General features: G+C 40.6%; 1 protein-coding gene across 2 annotated transcripts in view; it reads left to right on the forward strand.

Annotated features, from left to right (window-relative positions):
* LOC122812101 (metal transporter CNNM3-like) overlaps nucleotides 1-17,162 on the forward strand; it is a 575,621-nt gene extending 558,459 nt beyond the window's left edge. The window contains exons 7-9 of one of the 2 annotated variants that reach the window (XM_044084380.1): nucleotides 8,917-9,052; nucleotides 9,145-9,220; nucleotides 9,764-17,162. In XM_044084380.1, the coding sequence (XP_043940315.1) occupies nucleotides 8,917-9,052; nucleotides 9,145-9,220; nucleotides 9,764-9,779 (228 nt within the window). In that variant the 3' untranslated portion in view covers nucleotides 9,780-17,162. The remainder of the gene's footprint in view (nucleotides 1-8,916; nucleotides 9,053-9,144; nucleotides 9,221-9,763) is intronic. The other variant, XM_044084382.1, reaches the window with a different exon arrangement.
* The last annotated feature ends 3,930 nt before the right edge of the window (nucleotides 17,163-21,092 follow it).

Here is a 21,092-nt window from a genome sequence, read left to right on the forward strand (position 1 = left end):
TGCCTCAGTTAATTCCGGATGTCAGAAAAAGTGAATAATTGTATTTCTTGTGGGAAACAGATACCGCATAGGGATTATCACTCTCTTTGCATTCCTTGTTTGGGACCGGACCACGACGTAGTCGGGTGTCGGTTTTGTGCTAGGTTTAATAAGCGCACTATAAAAAGAAGGTTAGATTGTGCTAGGTTAGTCTTTGGTAAGCGGTGTAATTATAATATGCCGCCGGATCCTCGGACGCCCGCTTCTAAGAAGCGCAAAGACAAATCCTTGAAACCTAGTCAGGTTGATTCGTCCGTTTCGGACGCCGGTCCTGCAGAAGCTACAGTGGAGCAGGTGGATCCGGCTGAAGTTTCTGTTGAGTCTCAGGGGGAAACTTTGATTTTGCAGGATGTGGCCTCACAGGAGTCAGGTCAAGCTGAAGGGGCCTCTCAGGTTACTGTTCTCCCTTCTATGCCTAAGGTGGTTAGGCCTTCTGCTACTATTTCTAAGGCTTCTTCTAAGGGCAGGTCTGTTTTGCCTTCCTCTGGTGTCCCTCCAGGTACTTCAGGGTCTGTGCCTAAAAAGCACATGCTTAAAATGGCAGAAGATTTGATTACTTTAATTAGAGGTTCTATGCCCCCTCCTGATAAGAGGCCCAGGGTGGAGCCAGAGTTGGAAAGTTTGGATCAGGCCTCAGGCGACTCAGACTCTTCTGCTGAAGATATTCAAGATTTTCCCCTTATTCGGATTCTGATGCAGAGGATTCCACTCCTTCTGCTTCTCCTCCAGAGGATTTTTCGCTTTCAGAAACTCTGCATTCCATGAGGGAGCATTTTAAGTGGGAAGGACAGGATTTCTCTGATTCACGAAAGAGGCTTAGGGAATTCTTGTTTTACCACAGCATAGACCCTTGGCTATACCTCCTGTTTTGGATGTTGTTCAAGATGTTTTCTCGAGGCTTCCCTTAATCCAGATTCTTTGCCTCCTCGCCAGTTAAACCGGACAGGTATTACAGGGTGCCTGAGGCTCATAAATATCTGTATAAGAGTCCTAGGGCGGACCCAGAAACTATTAGTCAGGGGCCTAAGGGTGTTAGAGCTTCTGTTGTAAAGAATCCGGTTCCTCTAGATAAGGAAGCTAGAGCTTTGGATAGATGGGGTAAGAAGGTGTATACCTCTTCTACTTTAGCAATGAGGGCTTTAAATTGCCAGTTTCATATGTTGAAGTATCAGAATTTCCTCCTTTCTCAGCTAAAATCTAAAGTGGATGCTTTGGCAGAGGGCATAGAGTGTAAAGAATTGCAGGATTTAGTACATGTCTCTGAACAGGTGGGTAAGCATTCTTTGCAGTGTGGTTTTGATGCTGTACAGGCCTCTTCTAGGGTGGCTGCCACTGGATCAGTTCTTCGTAGGCATGCCTGGCTTAAGGATCAGAATTTGTCCGAGCATGTTAAAACTAGAATTCTGGATGCCCCTTTACAGTCTGAAGTTTTGTTTGGTCCCCCTGTGGAGTCGGTTTTGAAGAAAATGGAAGACAAGGCTAAGTCTATGCAGACTGTTAAAGATTTTTTGCAGGTGCAACCTCCAAAGTTTAGTAGAAATTGGCCTACTAAGGGGTGGACCTACCCTTCTTCTGATTCTCAGTCTAGGGGTAGATCTAGACATGGCAGGGGCAGAGCTCACAGTACATTCAGGCCTAGAACTTGGAGTTCACCTGCACAATCTGCAGGTGAGGGCAGGGGCCAGTCCTTTCGTAAACAGGCCCAATGACCTGCATTTTCAGCTGCCAGATTCTTCTTCCCTGGCAGCTCCTTTGGGAGGAAAATTAGCACTCTTCAAGCAAAACTGGCTTTTAGTCACCCAGGACAAATGGGTATTGGACATTATAAACCGAGGCCACAAGTTCTATTTCCATACATTGCCTCCTTTCAAAGGCATGCCAGACGTTCCTCCTCAGCAAAGGATAGAGGCTCACAAGCAGATTTCTTTACTTCTTCAAATAGGAGCTATACAGCCAGTTCCTCTGTCAGAAGTGGGACTAGGATTTTATTCTCGCCTGTTTCTAGTACCAAAGAAAGGGAACACGTGGCGACCAATTTTGGATTTATCTATCCTCAACACTTATCTGGACATTCCAAAGTTCAAAATGCTGACGTTACAACAGCTTTTACCTCTGTTGGGAAAAGATCACTGGATGGTAACTCTGGATCTCAAAGAGGCTTATCCTCATGTTCCTATCAGGCCCAGTTGCAGGAGGTACCTGCGTTTTCGGGCTGGAAATTTACATTATCAGTTCTCTGCATTGCCCTTTGGCTTATCTACTGCGCCCAGAGTGTTCACAAAGTTTCTGGCTCCAGTGATAGCCTTTTTCAGGTTAAAAGGAATACAGATTTATCCTTATTTGGACGATTGCCTGATTATTGCACAACACAAAGACGAACTTCTGCATCATCTACAGTATGTGATGGTAGTGTTAAGATGCCTAGGGTATTCTGTGAACGAAACAAAGTCCAGTCTAGTACCCTCTCAGGACATGTGCTTTCTGGGTGTAAGACTGAATACAGCTTCCCAGATGGCCTTTTTGACCCCGGACAAACAAAGAGGCCTTTCTCTTTATTTCCATCAAATGTCTCTACAGTCCAGGCTGACTGCAAGGACAGTCCTTCAAGCCTTGGGGTTCATGGCATCTTGTATTCTGGTGCTTCCCAATGCCAAACTGCATATGAGGAAGCTTCAATGGTATCTCAAAAATGTATGGACACAACACTGCCAAGATCTAGACACTGTCATTCAGATGATACCTTGCATTCAGAAAGAATTTTTGTGGTGGGCTCAGGAATGTCACCTAAACAAGGGACTCTCTGTGACCCGACCAGAGGCGAGTCAGATTCTAACGACAGATGCCTCGGACAAGGCTTGGGAGCACACCTCAATGGAAAATGGGTGCAAGACACGTGGCCTGTCAGACTTCAACATTTGCATATCAACTTGAAGGAGATGTTAGCAGTCCAATTTGCATTGATGGCTTTCAAGGATTTACTTCACCCAGGACAGGTGTTGATTCAAACAGACAACACTACTGTCATGTGGTACATCAACAAGCAAGGGGAACCCATTCGTACCCTCTTTGCAGGCAAGCGATGATTTTGTGGGAGACTGCTCTCAGTTTACACCTCAATCTTCAGGCAAGGTTTCTACCAGGAGCACAGAACTCCTTAGCGGATGTGTTGAGCAGACAAATTGTGGATCCTCACGAGTGGAAACTGGATCCTCATGTGTTTCAAAAGTTGACAGTGTTATGGGGGACTCCAGATATAGATCTGTTCGCTTCTCCACTAAATTACCAGTTGCCAAAGTTTTGCACAAAAATATTTCATCCCACAGCTTGGAAGGTGGATGCTCTATCATTCAGTTGGAGCAATCTTCATGTCTATGCCTTTCCACCTCTGCCTCTCATTCCCAAGGTACTCCTGAAGGCCAGAATAGACAAGCCATCCATGATTCTGATAGCCGGATTGGCCTCGACAGCACTGGTACCCACTACTGAGGAGTTTGGTACGGGAGCCTCCATGGCCTCTGCCTTTGATTCCGCATCTTTTGTCTCAGGAGGGCAATCACTTCCTCAGTGTCAAGATTCAGTCTCTGCATCTCACAGCCTGGCATATTCTGTTTTAGACCCTGGAGGGTCTCAGCTTCCACAACAAGTTTTGAATGTTATTTTGGAGGCCAGACGGCCTAGTACAAGGAAAGTTTACGCTGATAAATGGAGGAGATTTTTTCTTTGGAGCAAAGCGAAGGACTTTGATGTTTCCAAGCCTGATTTAAGTGTTTCTCTTCAATATCTTACTGAGTTATTGGACAAGGGTTTGTCTTTCTCCTCGATAAAGGTTCATGCTGCAGCCATTTCTGCTCACTATGACTGTGACCCTCCTTTATTTTCCCATCCTTTGTTTAAGCAATTTCTTAGAGGGGCAAAGAACATAAGACCCCCATGTAGAGCTCCTACTCCTGCTTGGGATCTCAATTTTGTGTTGGAAAAGCTTACTCTACAACCTTTTGAGCCTGCAGCTACTGCCGAGTTAAAGTATTTATCATGGAAGACTGCTTTTTGTTGGCCATTACCTCTGCAAGAAGGGTTTCTGAATTACAGGCCCTTATGGCAGTGGAACCTTTCCTGATTTTTCATAAGGATAGGGTATCTTTATGCACTAATCCTTCCTTTATGCCTAAAGTGGTTTCTAGTGTGGCCTTGAACCAAACTATTCATTTGCCTACTTTTTTATGCAAACCCTCAAAATAAAGGGGAGAAGATTTTGCATACTTTGGATATTCACAGGCAGTTACGTTATTATTTGTGCAGAACCAAGGGGTTCAGGCAGTCTCAGCAGTTGTTTGTTTCTTTTGCTTTGGGTTCTCAGGGAAAACCTGTTTCAAAACAAACTATTTCTAAATGGATTGGGTTTTGTATTTCTTTCTGTTATTCCCATCATGGTAAGGAGATTCCGGCTGGAATCAGACCTCATTCCACTAGAGCTACTGCCACTTCTTCTGCCTTTCTAAGGGGGGTAGCTACAAAAGATATTTTGGAAGCAGCCACTTGGAGTTCAGTACATACTTTTTCCAAGCATTACCACCTTCCTCTTTATTCTAAGTCTAGGGCTGGATTTGCCACTGCAATATTACAGGGCATTTTAGCAGCCCCTAATGCTTTATGATTTTGCCATCCTCCCTTTACCTCTGCTTTGGGATTCTACCCATATGTAAGGACTGCAGCAATGTGAGATGAAGAACATAGTACAGTTTTGTACCTACCATAAATGTAGATGTTCAAGATCCACATTGCTGCAGTCCAATTTACCCTCCCTCCTTCCCCTCTGTAGTTTGGCATGGTTATATGGTTTGGGTGATGGTTGTTGTTGGGCATGTTTTTGGGAGGTATCCTGTTTTTGGGCTGTAGCCTTTCTTTTTAGGGCCTTCTGACATCTGGGGCAAGAAAAGACTGAGGATATGACGTCGGTCATGCGCTTTTATACCCTGACGCTATGATGTCAGATCTGAGCGCCCATGACCGACGTCAGCCTAATACTTTGGTATTCGGGCCGACCGAGGACAGCGGACTACCCATATGTAAGGATTGCAGCAATGTGGATCTTCGAACATCTACATTTATGGTAGGTACAAAACTGTACTTTTTAAACTTCTCTCACAGCTTAATGTTTTTACAGTGCCTCCTAGGCACCCTTCTATCCACGCTTCTCTCTCTCTCCAGGTAAATTATCATCTTTCCAGCTTCATTTCTTGAACGTGGCCAATCAACACATGCCCACAGCAAGCGAGTTCCTCAGAATTCTAGTTACATGACTTCATCCATTCTAATGAACCCATTTGCCAGACTCCATATGACAAAAAATCCAGTGGTACTTCAAATCAGTTTGGGTTCAGCATATGCATCCCTCGTCTTTTCAAATTCCTGTGCTCCGTTTCATCAAAAAGGAACTCCTGTGATGGACCAGCTGGGTCTTGGCTAAACTCAGACCTTCCTTTTTCTCTTCCCCTCTTGGTCAATCAGTCACAACAGATGCTTCAGACTTTGTATGGGGGCAACATCTCAAGATGTGAAGATCCAGAGCATTTCAGGACCTCATTTCAGGGATAAGTACTCAAGTCTCCAAGAGAGGATGACTCTAATAAAAGCTGTCAAAGTTATGAAGCAGCTGTGGATCCCCTGGTGTGATACATAAACAAGGGGAAACAAAGTTATAACCCCTTTGCAGACTGGTCATGATTGTCTGGAACCCGGCAATAAAGCACAGCTTCATCAGAGCAGAGCAGTATAACATACACTCTGGGCAAATCCAGGAAAGACTGTTACAAATGGATGCTGCACCCATAGGTCTTCCATGAGATTGCCCACTGGAGGGAACTCTCCAAGTAGATCTTTTTGCCTCCTATCTCAACAAACAACTAAACCAGTTTTGTTCAGGGAGACCCTGTGAAAAGGAATGGTCAACAGATGCATTTTCTTTCACATTGGTCCAGACAACACTGGTTCCCCCTTCTCCTGCATCTGGCCAGGAGTAGTTTCCAAATGCTTCCTCATAGAATGGATTTGCTTACACACAGGGTAAGGGATCTCTAATCTATACCAGAAAAATCTCCACCTGACAAGCATGTCTCATAGGGTTTGATCCTGTTTAGGTACCTTTTTCTGGGAGTATGCGGCAGGTAATAAAGGAGGCTAAAAAATGCTACTAGAAAATCATACTTAGCCAAATGGAAATGGTTTTCTAGTTGGCTCAGTAAAAGAGAACAAGATGCTGGTTCTTCAGTACCTGTATGAATTGCTCAGACCTAGTATGTGCTTCAGTTAAGAAACACTTTTTGGCCATTTGGCCATTCCTGTTTATTGACCACTGGATCCCCCCCACTCCCCACTTTCTTTCTTATTTCAAGTTAAATAATTTTTAAAAGGGGTTTACTTGTTAGGCCACATAGAAAACAAATACCATCTGCTTGTGATCTTAATTTTGTATTTAAGAAGATAAAACTCTTCCCTTTTGAACCTGTAGTCATTTCTTCTTTAAAGGTTCTCTTGTGGAAGACTGTTTTGGTTATTGCTTTGACTTCTGCTAGACTGGTATTTAATTGTGACCTAATATTTGTGTGACCTTTTCAGATTGTCCACAAGGACATGGTAAGTCTTAGAACCAATCCTTCCTGTATGTCAAAGGTTATTTCTGAGTTTACTTTAAATGAAACCATTCACCTCCCTGTGTTTTATCCTGAACCCAAAAACAGAGGAGAAAGAATCCAACAGATATTGGATGTCCATAGACGGCTGAGATTTTACCTGTGCAGAACTAAAGAATTTAGGAACTCTAGCCAGCTTTTTATTCACTTTGATGGGAAAAAACAGTTAGTATCTTCATTTCTTCAGGCAGTCCAGTTTTATTACTCTCACTGTGGTTAAATCCCCCCTCAGAAAGTGAGAAATTACTCTTTCACAACTGAGGCTATTTCTAAGAGTTTTGGAATGGTGTGGACTCTAGATCCCAGAGGTAGCTACTTGGATTTTTATATACAACTTTATGCTACAAGCTGGAGTCAGTCTCCAGAGCTAGAGCACGATTTTTAAAAAATATACTACAAGGACTTCTAGACTCAGGACATTCTCCATCCACCCATTCTTGAGAAGCTGTGACAATCCTCCCATATGGTTATATCTACTGCAACAGTCTTCTAATGAAAAACATAGAGTTGTACAAATTAACTTACTGTAACAGTAAACCTTCAAATAGACATGTCCTGACAAGACATAACAGTCTCTACTTGTGTTGTAGAGCTTCAGGCCCAGCCTCTGTTTGGGCAAGAAAGCTCTGATTTTTAGCACCCCTGTCTTTTCCAGTTAAACTAGCATGTACTGTTGTTAAGGGAGGATTTATGGAGTGTGAGGAAGGAGCCCAAAGCTTTGTATGCTGGCAGAACATCTGATCCTTAACAGGATACATCTCTTATATTTATGGCTACTGCAACAGTGATCTATTCGTACATAGTAGTATTTTATATATCCTTGCAATCGTATAGATATCAAAGTTGCATTGTCTATCTTCATTATGTATTCTTGCAATAGTGTAGGTGTCAAATCTACATTGTTTATTATCATTTGTAAATAGTGTGCTTGCTCTGTGTGTCTAAGCTGAAACTAGTGAGCACAGAATATAGGTAACTTGTCTTGCGGTGTCATTTTAAGGTGCATGTTCATTAGTTTGAGATTTTTGAGGAAAGTATAACAAACTAAAGAGGGAGAAAGGATGTAAACCCACAGAGGAGGGTCTTTGTAGATGATCTGATACAGTAACATTTGTGTTGCTTTCACCCTCCACAACATCTTTTCATTGAGACCCCTGAAGTATGATTATAGGCTCTTTCACAGAGTAATAGCTCAACCTTTCCTCTGTGGGAGGGAAGGAAGTCAAGAATAGTTACTTATTTAATATGTATATTTTTATTTTGTTGTGTTAACAAGGCATATATGCTGATCACATACATACTCAGTACCAGCAAGAAGCAGATCATTCATATTTATTTTCTCATTACTTGCTTTATCCTCTTCATAGTCACAGGAGAAGTGGAGTCTTTCCTGGCAGTTAGAGGAATAAGGCGTGGAACCAGTCAAGGATGAGACAAAAGTCCATTGGAAGATGTGCACAAACCTAATGCACATGAGTGTGCGCTCGCACACACACAGGCATCACGGGCATTTTCGAGGATTGCTCCTTCACTTATTAGAAAGTCTTTGAAACGTGGCAAGACACCATAGACCATTGTAAAAACCCATACAAACACCAACAATGTGTTAATTTCACACAGAAGGCATCCCAGACAGAAACTTTGTGAGGCAACGCTGCTAATGCCTGTACACTGTGCTGCCCTTGAATGTTACTTTTTTATAGTATCCTTTTCATGAAACTGGCCCCCCTGGCTTTATGTACCAGACTGTTTCAGCCACTCCACCACACCTGGCTTTAGGTAACAGTAGACCAAGTATCCTGGCTAAATTTCTGCAACTATTGGTCCTTCAGTTAACAGTGGATTAAAATACAAGAAATCCATGTGGGTGGTGACATGTTTCCTACTGAGATGCATTTCTGCCTTTCTGATGGAATTCTGAACAATGCTTATGGAGTAGCAACATATTTTTTGTGGCAAGAATGGAGCTCTGTGTAATCCATTATTTGACTAAAGTAACCACTCAATTGTACATGATAGAGGTCAGAGAATCAGCTAAGACTTATTATAAGTACTTAACTCCTGGTAGGAAGATTTTTGTTTAGATTGCCAGCAGTTACAGAAGTGAGTAGTGCCTAGGAGCATTAGTATTTGCACCTGATTTTCTAACCATTACATTTAATTTCTTTTCTGTTTTTCTTCACCTCAGGTTACCAGGTTTCAGTATTTAAATGCACTAATGGTGTCAAGGATACAAGTCTCACCACAGTCTCCAGAGAGCATTGAATTGAAGACTTTGCCCAACAGTCAGACCAAGCTTCTTAACAGCAAGAATGCAGCAACAGGTTAGTCATGTCAATCAAGCTTTCTATTTTAATACTTCCATCTACTTGTTTCTTTGCTCTTTTTATATAAGATTCTGTCTTTTGGGTTTCAGTGGGTGAAGACGAAAGTCATACTTTCTTGGGGTCGTTCTTTGGTAACAGTTTCAGCCAGTTGTTTCACAAAGCTCTGTGAGTAACATTGTCTTCTTATTGGCTGTTGCTAGATAAGACTACTAATGCATGGCTTAATGTTTGGTTCTGCATCCAAAACAGCTGCTGCTTTATGCTATCCTTTTTGATGCATCTGGGTACTAGTTCAATGAAACTGTGAGGTGGTCCACACTTGTGTGCCCAGGTACACATGTACACATGTAGGGGAATGTTGCTAGGAACAGTTTCATAAGGGACATTCAGGCCCAGTATGTTGGTCTTATTCTAGTTGAATTGGTTTCTGCTTTTCAAGAAATATGGGAGTTTTAAGAACAGCATCATGAAGGCTGTAGCCTAGGTGTGTCAGCAATTGTATTGGACCTCCATTAGTGGTGCAGTCTGTGAGAATCTGCAGACTGTGCAGCCTCAGATAGTCTTCTGGTTGGCACTGGGTGGGTGCGTAGATTATAAGGTTGCTTTTATAACTGGCAACCAGTTTTACAATGTTCTAATGGTAAACAGACATTTTATGTGTCAAAATGCGCAGTGGATTTTTTCAGTTGCTTTTTTTCTGTTCTCTAGGGAAAAGTATGAGTAAACAGGACCTGAATATACTGGAGGAAGAAAGCTCTGGTTGGAATCCCAGTGTCTGACAAAAGTGATCTTCAGTCAGGAGTCTACAGAACCAGCTGGAGCTGCCTGTTCATTGGCACCTGTAGCTTGTCCTCACCATTCTTCTGCCTGGTGTTCGTCAGTGCCACGTTTTAGATGGTCTCATATATTTAAAGATGCTGATTCTTATATGCTGTATCGAGGAGTATGTATGTGAATGCCTCATGTGGTCATATGGAGAGAACTGGAGCATCCCCATGTGGCTTCTATGCGTTGCATGTGAAAAATGTTCTGCCTCACAGACTGAGAAAATATGGATTGCATTTTTGCTAGAAATATGGCAGAAGTTGCATCTCATGTGAGTGACTTGTTCCTTTAGGTTTATTAAAAGAGTACATTCTGAATCTTAAGCCTGATTTTATATACTTTTCAGGTCGTGTTGCACATGTTAATGATTTCCCCTTCAGTATCCTGCAAGATCTGTCCCTTTTAAGGAACGGTTTCATCTCTTCATACAGACCCCAGTGCCTGGCAGCATGCACAGTATTGTTCCATTACTAAGTGTGAGGACCTGGATCGCTGTTTCATTCTTTATGCTGCTCATTGAAAGAGAAGTTCTCAAGTATTCTCAGCAGTGTGAAGCTTGATGTGCCATTTTTGTGTTAAGGTTTTGTTTGTTTACTTTTATAATTAGAAATCCCATTCAGAGAGAGATTTGTATTCTTTCTTGGTGCTATCTGTTGTTTGTCACTCCAGATGGGGATCAGTCTGACTGAGAAACATTGTTCTTGAACCCGAGTTGATTAGATGTGTTCCATACCACTCCCGTCTTGGTATTTTGGTAGTGTTTACCTTGAAGGCATGTTACTTCCCATTCTCCTTTAAAAAAGTTTCCTGTAATATGTCCGTTATAGTCTTGCCATTGTGTCCATTTGTTGTCTGCTTTTTTTGCGACCATTTAATGTGTTTGTGTGTGTGCAACACACAAACTGATTCTGATATTGCGTATTGTGAGACCATGTGTTTATTTTCTTGTAGCAACACAACTACACTTACATATTTCTTCAAAGCAAATATGACAGTTGTATACAGTATAACCTGCTGAGACATTATTTTGGTGTTGGTGTGTTCAGTGGTGGCATGCACCTTGTCTCTAGTCACTTGCATATCAACACACTTCAGAGCAGAGTACTTCTTGTGTAATAGAATATGTGGGAGTAGCTCAAAGCCAAAGCAGGCGAAAATGAGAAGGTCTAAAGTGGCAAAGACCAAATATGAGGAATGCCACAAAACTTATTAACAATACCCCAAAACTGCAAAATAAGGAGGCTTTGTTGTTAGCTTGGCTCCAAAATTGCAAAATAAGAAGGCTTTGTTTTTAGTTTGGCTCCAAGTATTTGTGCTTTCTCCAAGATGTATGTAGTTTACAGTGTACAGAGTACAGTGGAGGAGACTTGCCTTTCTGCAAATGCTTTTTTTTGTGTTTACTTTTCCAGAACTCACTGTATATATAATTTTAATTGATTTATTTTTTTATGTATTCTGGCAGATCCACAAAAATAGGTTATTTGTCAGACGTGTACCGCAAGTAAAAAGCCTCACTAGAACATATATTTTGCTAAATTTCCAGTCAGGTGTCCAAGTTCGTTCACTGGCTTTGAAGTGTCACACATTTTCAGAGTTCTGAAAGCAGTGGTACAGAGTATTCAAACTCCGTTGATGGTAATTTAAATATTGTGTTTCACTGTGCTTTGTATAACTTGTTGAGTGCAGAAATCTGTAGCTGCTGTATATTAATCTCATCGATTTGTTGATTCTCTTGCAATATATTTGCATCGTGTCATGTATGTATGATTGAGTAACATTCTGCTATCAGAGCCATAATAGCAGAGCAAGTTAATATTGCATGTGCCTTAACAGCCCGGAACTAGAATTCTTTTACTGTATCGTGCTGTCTTCTGAAGTATGCTGCAGTACCTGCTTGGTATCAGCAACTTAGTGCCACACCTGTCTTGTATCAGAAACATAGTACTGTTATCAGAAATGCTACAGCTTTCATTTCATGTGCAAAATGTGGTATCAGAAAGATAAAACATTGGTGCTACTTGACAGACGTGTCATTGCTGTAATGACAGAACACTGCAGCAAGACTGTGATGTTATATGTTTTCTGTGGGAAGTGTTAGCTGTCTTATGTATCACTTAAAAAGTGACTGCTGTCAGACATTATCAGAAATAAATGATGAAGCTAGAACTTACTTCGGGGAAAACCAAGTCTGGGTATCTGTAGTAAGTCCCCCCCCCCCCCAAATAATGTGCACAAGAACATGGAGGGTACAGTATGAGTTGGAATGTAAATGAGGGAATCGTGTCCCCCCCCCCCCCCATTCGGGTTGTGAGCTGATGGAACGGCCTTTTATAGGCGATTACATGATGTACTTGATAGACAGCTATTGGTCTTGGAATACTAACTTGTGCCAACCAACAGATCCACATTATAATCATGTTACTGACAGTGTTTTCTTTTCAGAAATGCAGGTTTTGTGTTGCTGTGGTTAACCATTGGGATATTGTCTGATTTGATTGAATCGATCATATGTTTTCCATTGTCAAAATCTGTATTTCTTAAAAAAAAAAAAAAAAAAGACAGTGAAATTTGTGATGCACTGATCTGGGATCCCTGCCTGCAGCCTCAACAGGCTGCAGGACAAAGAAAAAGATTCAGAATAAAGATAACTGTTTACAGTGTCAGATCCTGGCTGCAGCTAACTTAGCAAAACTTAACAAAAAGAAATAATGTCCCCTTTCCACAGGAAAAAAAAACAATCAAGTTAAGTGTTTAAGCAGGTCTTTATTCAGTGATGGATGAACTTTTTTGTCTGATTCAAAACTGACGATTGATTATCATTCCAGGAAGAAGTACCAGGACTGCCTCAATAAAGAGGGTTTGGTTGGTGGAAAATTTAAGCCACCATTTTTATAGCCATTGGAAAGGGGCCACATGGTAACATGGAGGCACAAGGTACAGACCGTTTTGACTGATGGTGGCACATTACATAAAACATTGTCTTATGTATAGAAGATGATGTTTTGGGCTGTAAACTTCCAACGTCTAAACATCCATTAAATCTGAACCCTGATTTTCCTTTGAGGAAACAAAGTTGATTTACAGCTATTCTAGACATGCATCTCTCTTGGTTTGTTGAACTTTTTAAAATTGTAGATTTCATTGACAGAACCTGAAATGACACAAGAATTTCAGGTTCCAAAACAGAGACCTTCTGTGTTGCACATCGCTGACAATTGGAATATATGAAAAGCAAAGTGACACTTTACTTTCAAGGCACTCTCAATGTTAAAGTGTTTAGAAAACCTGGGGATGCAAGTCTCCCTTCTGTAGGCCATTTGTAAACCACTATGGAAGCAATGGGTCATAAGTGTGTTGAGTGGTAGCCTAAAATGTAGGATGAATGTTGAAATGCTGACCTGGTCAAGCAGGTCTGCTTGATTTATACCTTCTACTTGTTAAGCAACATAGTAGTGACTTCCATAAATGGAGGTGGGTAGGAAGTGAACTAACAGAAGGAAAAATTGTTGATTTGCTATCACAATATAAATATTTTAGAAAAAAGCTGTATGTTCACTTGAGTTTAAAAATTGTTCTTACATTGTAAAAGTTATCCTTATTGTTGTGTGTTATCTGAGCTTTTACTTGAATGCAAGATTTCTATCTCTGCACTTTTAGTCCTCCACAAAAGTATCACACATAGCCTAATTACAAATAAATGACCTACATGTATGTGTGTAGTCACCCGTCACTGCAAGGAAATTCAGTGGAATACATCAAATTGCAGTATAAGTTAGAAAATCACAGAGGTGACCAGTTGGAGATTTATACCAAAGGCCTTGGTTTAAAAATCTAAGCAATTTTTTGTCAGGTACAACTCTTGAGCAGCTCAAGTAGTTGGTGATTGGCAGGGGGGGAGGGAGCTACTGTTTGGAACAGTGCAAAGCCAGCTGATGTACGTCTGACATGGCTACATGGTCAGGTGTAAGGACAAAAATGAAGTCTGACATGTACTGTCATAGTAGTTCCTCAGACAGCCATATTTCCTCAAGCCGTTCCATTGCTACATTGTTTTTAAAGTAGACCAATTGGTTCCTCGGTCACTTTGAATCCATGTGTTCTTGTCTTGAATGTAATTATTATGCCATTTATTTTTTCAGTTTGCATTCAAGAATTGCAGCTCATAGATTTTAGTATTTTCCTCCTTTTCTTACACTTGTCCTTCCAGGAGCCTACATTGTGGCATACAAAAACAGTTGTGTGGCGTGCATTTGATATGACAAATTAACTTGATGCCACAAAAGACCCTGATAAGTTGGTAAGAAAAGAGGTGATTGCTAGACATACTAACACTGCATTTCTTAATCCCTTTCCCTCTCTTGCTTACCCTGTAGCCTTAATTGACCAGCCTGAGTGGCAGAGAACCTGATGTTGCCTACTAACTCACTTCCAAGTGCACATCTGTTGGACAACATCAGGAAATTCTGCCTTGTTTTTGTTCCATTTTTTTCCCATTTTCAAAAAACATTGGAAAAAGGAATGCTCACGCACCCTTTCCTGCCAGCTTTCTTTTTGAAATTTGTTGGCTCTGAACATGTTAGATCACCATTGTGAAACCTCTTGTCATTCAGTGCCTTGAGGGTGCTTATAGGTTAGTTTTAACCTGACAGTCTGTGGCCTTCACAAAACTTGAATGCAGTAATTGCATGTTGGCATTTATATGTATTCCTGTATAGTCCAATTTCCTGCCCTAAATAGAGCAGTAGAAATTTAGAATCCCAATATTGTCTTTAATGCTCAGGACATATATCAGGTTTATGGTGTGAGAGGAAGGTGCCCAGGCTTTTGGTATGCTGGCAGGACGTAACAGCTGCCCTTGGTTATCCTTGGCAGGTTGTTAATCTGTTAGTAATACTGCAACAGTGATCAATCAGTCGTCTACTGTACTTATTCCTTTGTCCATTTTAATATCTCATTATACCCTTTATGTGGTGCATCTTTGTATCATATAATTCTTTCTGCCTGGGTATCACCATCAAGTTTCATTGGCACAGTCTAGTACATTGTACAATACCAGACTGTACTTTCTCAGAACCACCTTCAGAATCTGGAATTACAAGTGTTCCACACTCCATACCCTCCAGTGCCTCATGAGGGCAATGGAATCCTGAGCCTTCTTTGTATTTGTAGTCTTTCTTTGTATGTATATCATTTTTTGGATAGTCCACTATTGGTGCCAGTGTCAGATATCTGCAGGAAATCTCTAGCTGAATACACAGTAGCATCTTGACTTAGACGTTTTCCCCTTCCTGAATCTTGACGTTGGAACTTTGGACACATCTTTAGTGGACTGTCTGCATCATTTTTCTTTCTTGGACCAGTAGAATCCTCTAGAAGGTCATTTTTCATATTGTTGTCCTCGCAATACAGACAACAGTTAGTGTTGTACAAGCCTTGATTGATAGTCCTGCCTCCAGCTGGTTCTTATTTGGCCCAGCAAAGTTTTGGTTATTTGGAACCTAAGCAGATGAAGATGAGGAATATCAAGCTTTCATCCTTTCCAGAAAAGTTGACGAGTAGGGGAATAAGCATTTTCTCATAACCTTTCTCTTGTCTTTAATTCATGAAGCAGATAATTGTGTAGTGGTGTATTTCATTTGACAGTTTTCTTCCTTTTTGGATCCAAGCAAAGAGTAACCTCATGGAGCAACAGTCAGTCATGGTTGGCTTGAGTCGGGTCTTTGTGTATCAACAGTATTTACTTTCCTACCAGGTGTTAGCTTCATAGGCAAAGAAAGCTAAAGCCCTGACTATGACCCAGACAACTTGAGTACAGATAACAACTCCGGCACCTGTTGGACCTGACTTGAATAAAAGAGGGTTGACAAGGCATTGCTGCCTGATTGCCTATTCTTGGGGAAGAGTGTATGTTTGTGCTGGGGGTACAGCTGGTTCACAATCCCAAGTGGTGATACCAAGCCCATGACAGAGAGCCATTGCTTCAGCAAGGTGGCAGGCAGAGAGGAACAAATAACCACAAAGGTGGGGGCATTTTCCCTTGTTATACCATTACATACCCCCTGCATGACATAGCCCAGCACTTTGTGAATAAGAAAACCCACAGTACAAACTTGCAGTATGATGGCTCCTTTCCTGGACCTATCCCACTCAGAAGTGTGTGGTAGAAAGAATTCAGAAAACTTCACCACAGGGAATTGGAGGCTTCTCTATTGGTAGGCCTGTCTCAGAAGGAAGACATCCTCCCCTGTGTTGGTTAAACTGGAGTACTGCTGCAATGTGAGAATCTGAGGATGCCAGTATTACGAAGCTGGCCACATGCATGTGAAGAAAAAAAGTTAATGTCCTTCTTTGTTCTGGTTTCTGGTCAAAAGGAAGGTAGGATAGTAATTAGATGCACAGTTTCTGGATTAGAACAGGCCATTTCCTATGCGTACATACTGTTTCCTTTTAATCTCTCTAAAGCTGGCCAAACTGGGTGCAGACGGAAATGTACTTTTCTTTTGGAAGTCAGCAGCTTTTCAGTCAGAAGGACATTTTCCTTCTTTCAGACAATTGATAATTTTGGGTCTCCAATCTTTAACATAAACCTGATACTTTCTTGTTTTTCTATTGATGTCTTGGAGACATTCTGACTGTCTAGGAAATGTATGAGTTCTGTGTGTGCTTTAAGTGCCTTTTCCTTTTGAGTACAGCATAACACCTTTTATCACTATCTCACCTGTTGTTCTTGGATACCTTTCCTAATTTAGACATTTGAACAGCTTTTGCCTGAACTACCAAACCATTAGGATGCTTACATAATGTGCACTTTCCTTTAATTCGCACATGATCTCCCTTCTGTGAAACACAGGTAAAGTAAGCATTTTTGAATGGTAGTAGTTTAATTTATGCATCTGATAAAAAAAGTCTGACTTTGGACATTGAGATTTGTAATTGAAAATCATTTCCTTTTCACACACTGAAGGGTAATTGCAAATGTTTATTGGGAATGCTCTGTTCTTGTTAGGCATCATTTTAATCAGAAACATTTCTGAAATTATCATGGAACAAATTTCACTGCAAGAAACTACACATAGTATTTCATGTATATTATATCCCTTTAAAGAAATAATCGGTCTTCATTTCCTTCCCAAGGTGGTCCTGATGGTGTTCTTTAACCAGCCTTTCTATCTGGTTTTCTTTCCAAAAGCAGATAATTGAGTTGAATGCATCTTCCCCTGTCACACATAAAATGACAACTTTATCATATATTTTCACAAAATAAAAAAAATTAAAAAAATCAGAAAAACTTACCAAGCATTCATTTTCTTTATTCTTTGCAAGGAAAGAAAAGTGTTGCCTAAGTGGACCCACAGTAAATGAAGGGCTGTCTTGTGTCCTGTCACTTGCAAGCAGATGGGCCTGTTGGTGATACTAAGAGAAGAGGCCTTCCCATAGGCTACTGCTCGTTTATGTTGCATATGTATGTGTGTGTGAATGTATATATATCTCCCTGGAAATTTGCACCCACACGTCAGCCAGTGCGTTTCGAATATTTATTACATCATATGATAAAGATTTTTATTTTCCCTTTACTTTTGTAAATCTTTCTTAGCATACACCTGGTGATAGTGATATGTCCTAGTAACAAGCAACAATTAATGTAAGTGATCACAGTATAAGTAGATCTTTCAATGATGCATTTGCATCAGCTGTCTGTTTTTCTTTACCTACCCCCACACCTTTTTATATTTTTTCCCTTCTGGTTATGAAGGGGCTTGCATGTCCAGTTGAATGTGCTGCTGTATGCATTAGGTAAGTCTGTGTATTTTCTTTACAAGAGATCATCTTGGTTCACTTAAAAAATACCAGAGAAAGTCTGGTGAGCATTTCCATTTTACCCAGGTTCAGGGACATTCATGTGGGTCTAAAAGGCAGCACATATACCGACATAGGTAATAGAAAAAAACGTAACTGCGTTTTTTTTAAGGATCTGAGTACTGAACAGTTTCATATACCAAATGGGTAATAGAGAAGATTTTAGCTGAATTGTTTGGCTTTTGAGAATTGTAATGCTAATTCCTTGTATATGCTGTGGTTGGCTGACTTGAAGATTAGTATCATGGGTGCTGATAATTGATTTTTATGGTCCGTTGCAAAATGTACAAATTTTTTGGCATCACAATTAATTATTTTGGCTTCTCTTGTTGGTTTTTATGAACACATCTGGAAAAATATGTACATTAAGCATAATTGTGGAGTTTGTGTAGTGACATTACCTTACTGTGCCACTGGTCCTCCCCACTGCATAGGAGTGGTGCCAGACTGAAAGACAGAACCTGATAACCTTATATGGGAAGATTTATAAATCAGTAAACATACCTAAGAAGCATCCGAGAATGCCTGCTTTTTAGTATGGGATAACTGCTTAGTAACATTAATGAGTGTAGTATTTTATATTTAGAACACTATATTTTTTGACAACATATGCATGTTTAGGTTAGCTGAATAGTGTATTCACCTGCAGCTTGGTATGGCAGAGAAGTATAAATGTAGTTGCCTATCTTTGTCTGCTGAGAGAAGTCTCCCAGTGCCTTGGATTCTGCTGTTATTTTGCATTTGTGACGATAGTAATTATAAATTGCTTTCAGCAGATCACAACAAAGTCGATCCACTTATTACTGTCCTTTGCTTTGCCGTGTTTTCAGTAGTCACTGAAAGAACACACACAGCCTATCAGCAACAGTGAATTAAGTCTGGTTAACATATCACCCTTCCCAGAAAGTCATTAAGCAGTGTTGGTGTAGGATAAAACAGAAACAAAAATCTAGGCATCTGTACTTTTGTTGCTCTTTTTGTTCTTTACTGAAACTAACAATAAGTGGGGAATAAAATATTTAATTCACCTTTCAGACACCTTGGTGCCACTTGCTAAAATGCGAAATGACTGACAGCTTCAGGCTTCAGCAGTTATCTGTGGAATATGTTGCTGTAGCATTTGTAATTCAGGGTTATTTGCACTGGCTGTTATTTTCTGTTCTCCTTGTTCTTCAGTGCTTCTCTCCATGTTTTGGGCCAATGAACTGAAAAATTGTGCACAGATGCACTTTTTGGATTTGTATCATGCCTGTTCAAGCACGTTCCACTTTGCAATGAGCTGCCAACCATAACACGTGTCCCTTTTGTACATACTAACAGGTATGACACTGTCATATTTAATTGGAGCAAAACTGCTGACTTTTTAGCAAAGTGGCACTGTTTTTGTAATGGCAAACCAAATTCAGCAGTGAACTTGAATTATTAAAAGTTACCACTGGACTGCTTTGGGACTATCTGTCCTCCCTGTTTTGGTACAGGTGGAGGGCCCAAGGTTATGTAGTTACTTAATACTGTGTGTCTGACAGAGGAGTTTAGGATGCACAGAACACAAGGATACATCAGTGTTCATTGTGCTGATCACTGCTGCAGTAGCTTTAGCTGCATGGGTTGTATTCTGCCAAGAGTGTAAAAGCCAGCTTGAAAGCTTTGGGGCACCTTCCATGCAACCAAACTGTCTGGCATTATGAGCTGACTAAAAGACAAGTTTGGGCACAAAGCCCTTCAGAGCTTTCCTGCTGCTGAAGAGTACACCCCTCTGTGGCTTTTGAAGATCAATGGTCAGCTTGTGCTGCTCCTTTGTTAGGCAAACAAGTTCCCTTTGGAGAAAAAACTTTCCATTCAATATTTTTTTGTTTATTATTAATACTTTCCTCTTCAGGAAAGTTATTTTAAAGCTAGGTGTTTGTGTTTTAAAGGACTGTCATGAGACTGTATTGTACTTTTAAATGGGAAAGCTCTTTTTCCTTTCAGTTTAAAAGTTGTTTAAGTTAAATAAAAACCATTTTTTTCTGTAGAGAAATAATGTGTTTTACTGTATTTCACTGTAAAAAAAAAAAAAAAAGACACTTAGTTTTTACTGGCATTTGCTGCTTGTTTGGCTTGACCATGGAACAGTGTGTCAGTGCCATGGTCGGTTCTCCTTCCAACAACAAAAAGAAAAAACTTAGTCTTTGTCATCACAGCAGGCTAGCAGTTTGCTTCAGTTGTAGATTGATGAGACTGCTGTGGCCATTAGTTGTACCTCAGAACACTCATCTTTTACCCTGGATTTTTCTTGTGTTGTACCTACAGCCAATATGGACCGGAGGTTAGCCACTTCTCTAACTTTTGGCATCCTCTCATTGGTCAGTGGGGAGTCAATTTTATTGGTCCTGGGAGAGGAAACATGGAAGGCTTCCTTGTTCTGTCAGAATGTTATGCCTATCCCTAGGGATGCTGCTGCTGTCATTGGTAACACTGTTGATCCCATTTTTCCTGTCAAAAGGAAACCGAAAACTAAACATGTATCTACTCCTTCTCCTCAAATTTGCTAAGATAGGAGGAGTTTACTGGGTCTGGCTAAGGGTTTAATTTAGACCATTAATACAGTAGTTTCTGGTAAGAGAAGAAGGGTATATCCTTTCCTAAAGATATCAAAGATTCTGATTCTGGACAGGTGGATGAAGGGACAGATAGTATTTTCTGTTCAGATTTCTGTTTCAGACTCAGAGGAGAGCTCAGTTTAGGACTTCCCTGTGGGAGGTTTTCTTTCTCTGAGACTATTTCAAGATTGTGCCAGTGTTTTCAGTGGGAGAACACTAAGGTTTCTCAGTCCCTCAGAAAATACTACGTATGAGCTGTTACAGAAGGAAATTTTAGAACCTGCACTCCTTCCTCTATTTATGTCAGTGTGTTAACTGCCGGTAATTTTCCTGATAGCCAGCTGCCCTTAGAAAGGCAGAAAGGATGTATAAAGTTCTTTCTTTTAGTTTTTTATACACACTTCCCAAACCTGATCCAGTAATTATAGCTGCTAAACACTTAATTCCAGTACTCCTTTCTGATAAAGATGGGAATATTATTGGTATAGAAAAAACAGTGTACGCCTCTGCAACTTTGATTTTCAAAATTTTGAATTGTCAGGCTCACATGTTAAGGTTTGTTCCAATTGCAAAAGTTTGAGGAACGTTTTTGCTGCATTTTTCTTCTTGTGAGGAAAACCTGCTTTACATAATTTAATTTCTTCTTTTGTTCGCTACTGCTCATTGTATACAGTGTGTGCGTGACTCTTGATACGTCTTCCAGGGCTATGGCCACTGGTACTGTTTTGACGAGGTTTGTATGTCTGCATTCTCAAAACCTCACAGATGATGAT

This window comes from Protopterus annectens, chromosome 9.part0 (genome assembly GCF_019279795.1).
Source record: "Protopterus annectens isolate FY-2018-M chromosome 9.part0, PAN1.0, whole genome shotgun sequence".
Taxonomy (NCBI): domain Eukaryota; kingdom Metazoa; phylum Chordata; order Ceratodontiformes; family Protopteridae; genus Protopterus; species Protopterus annectens.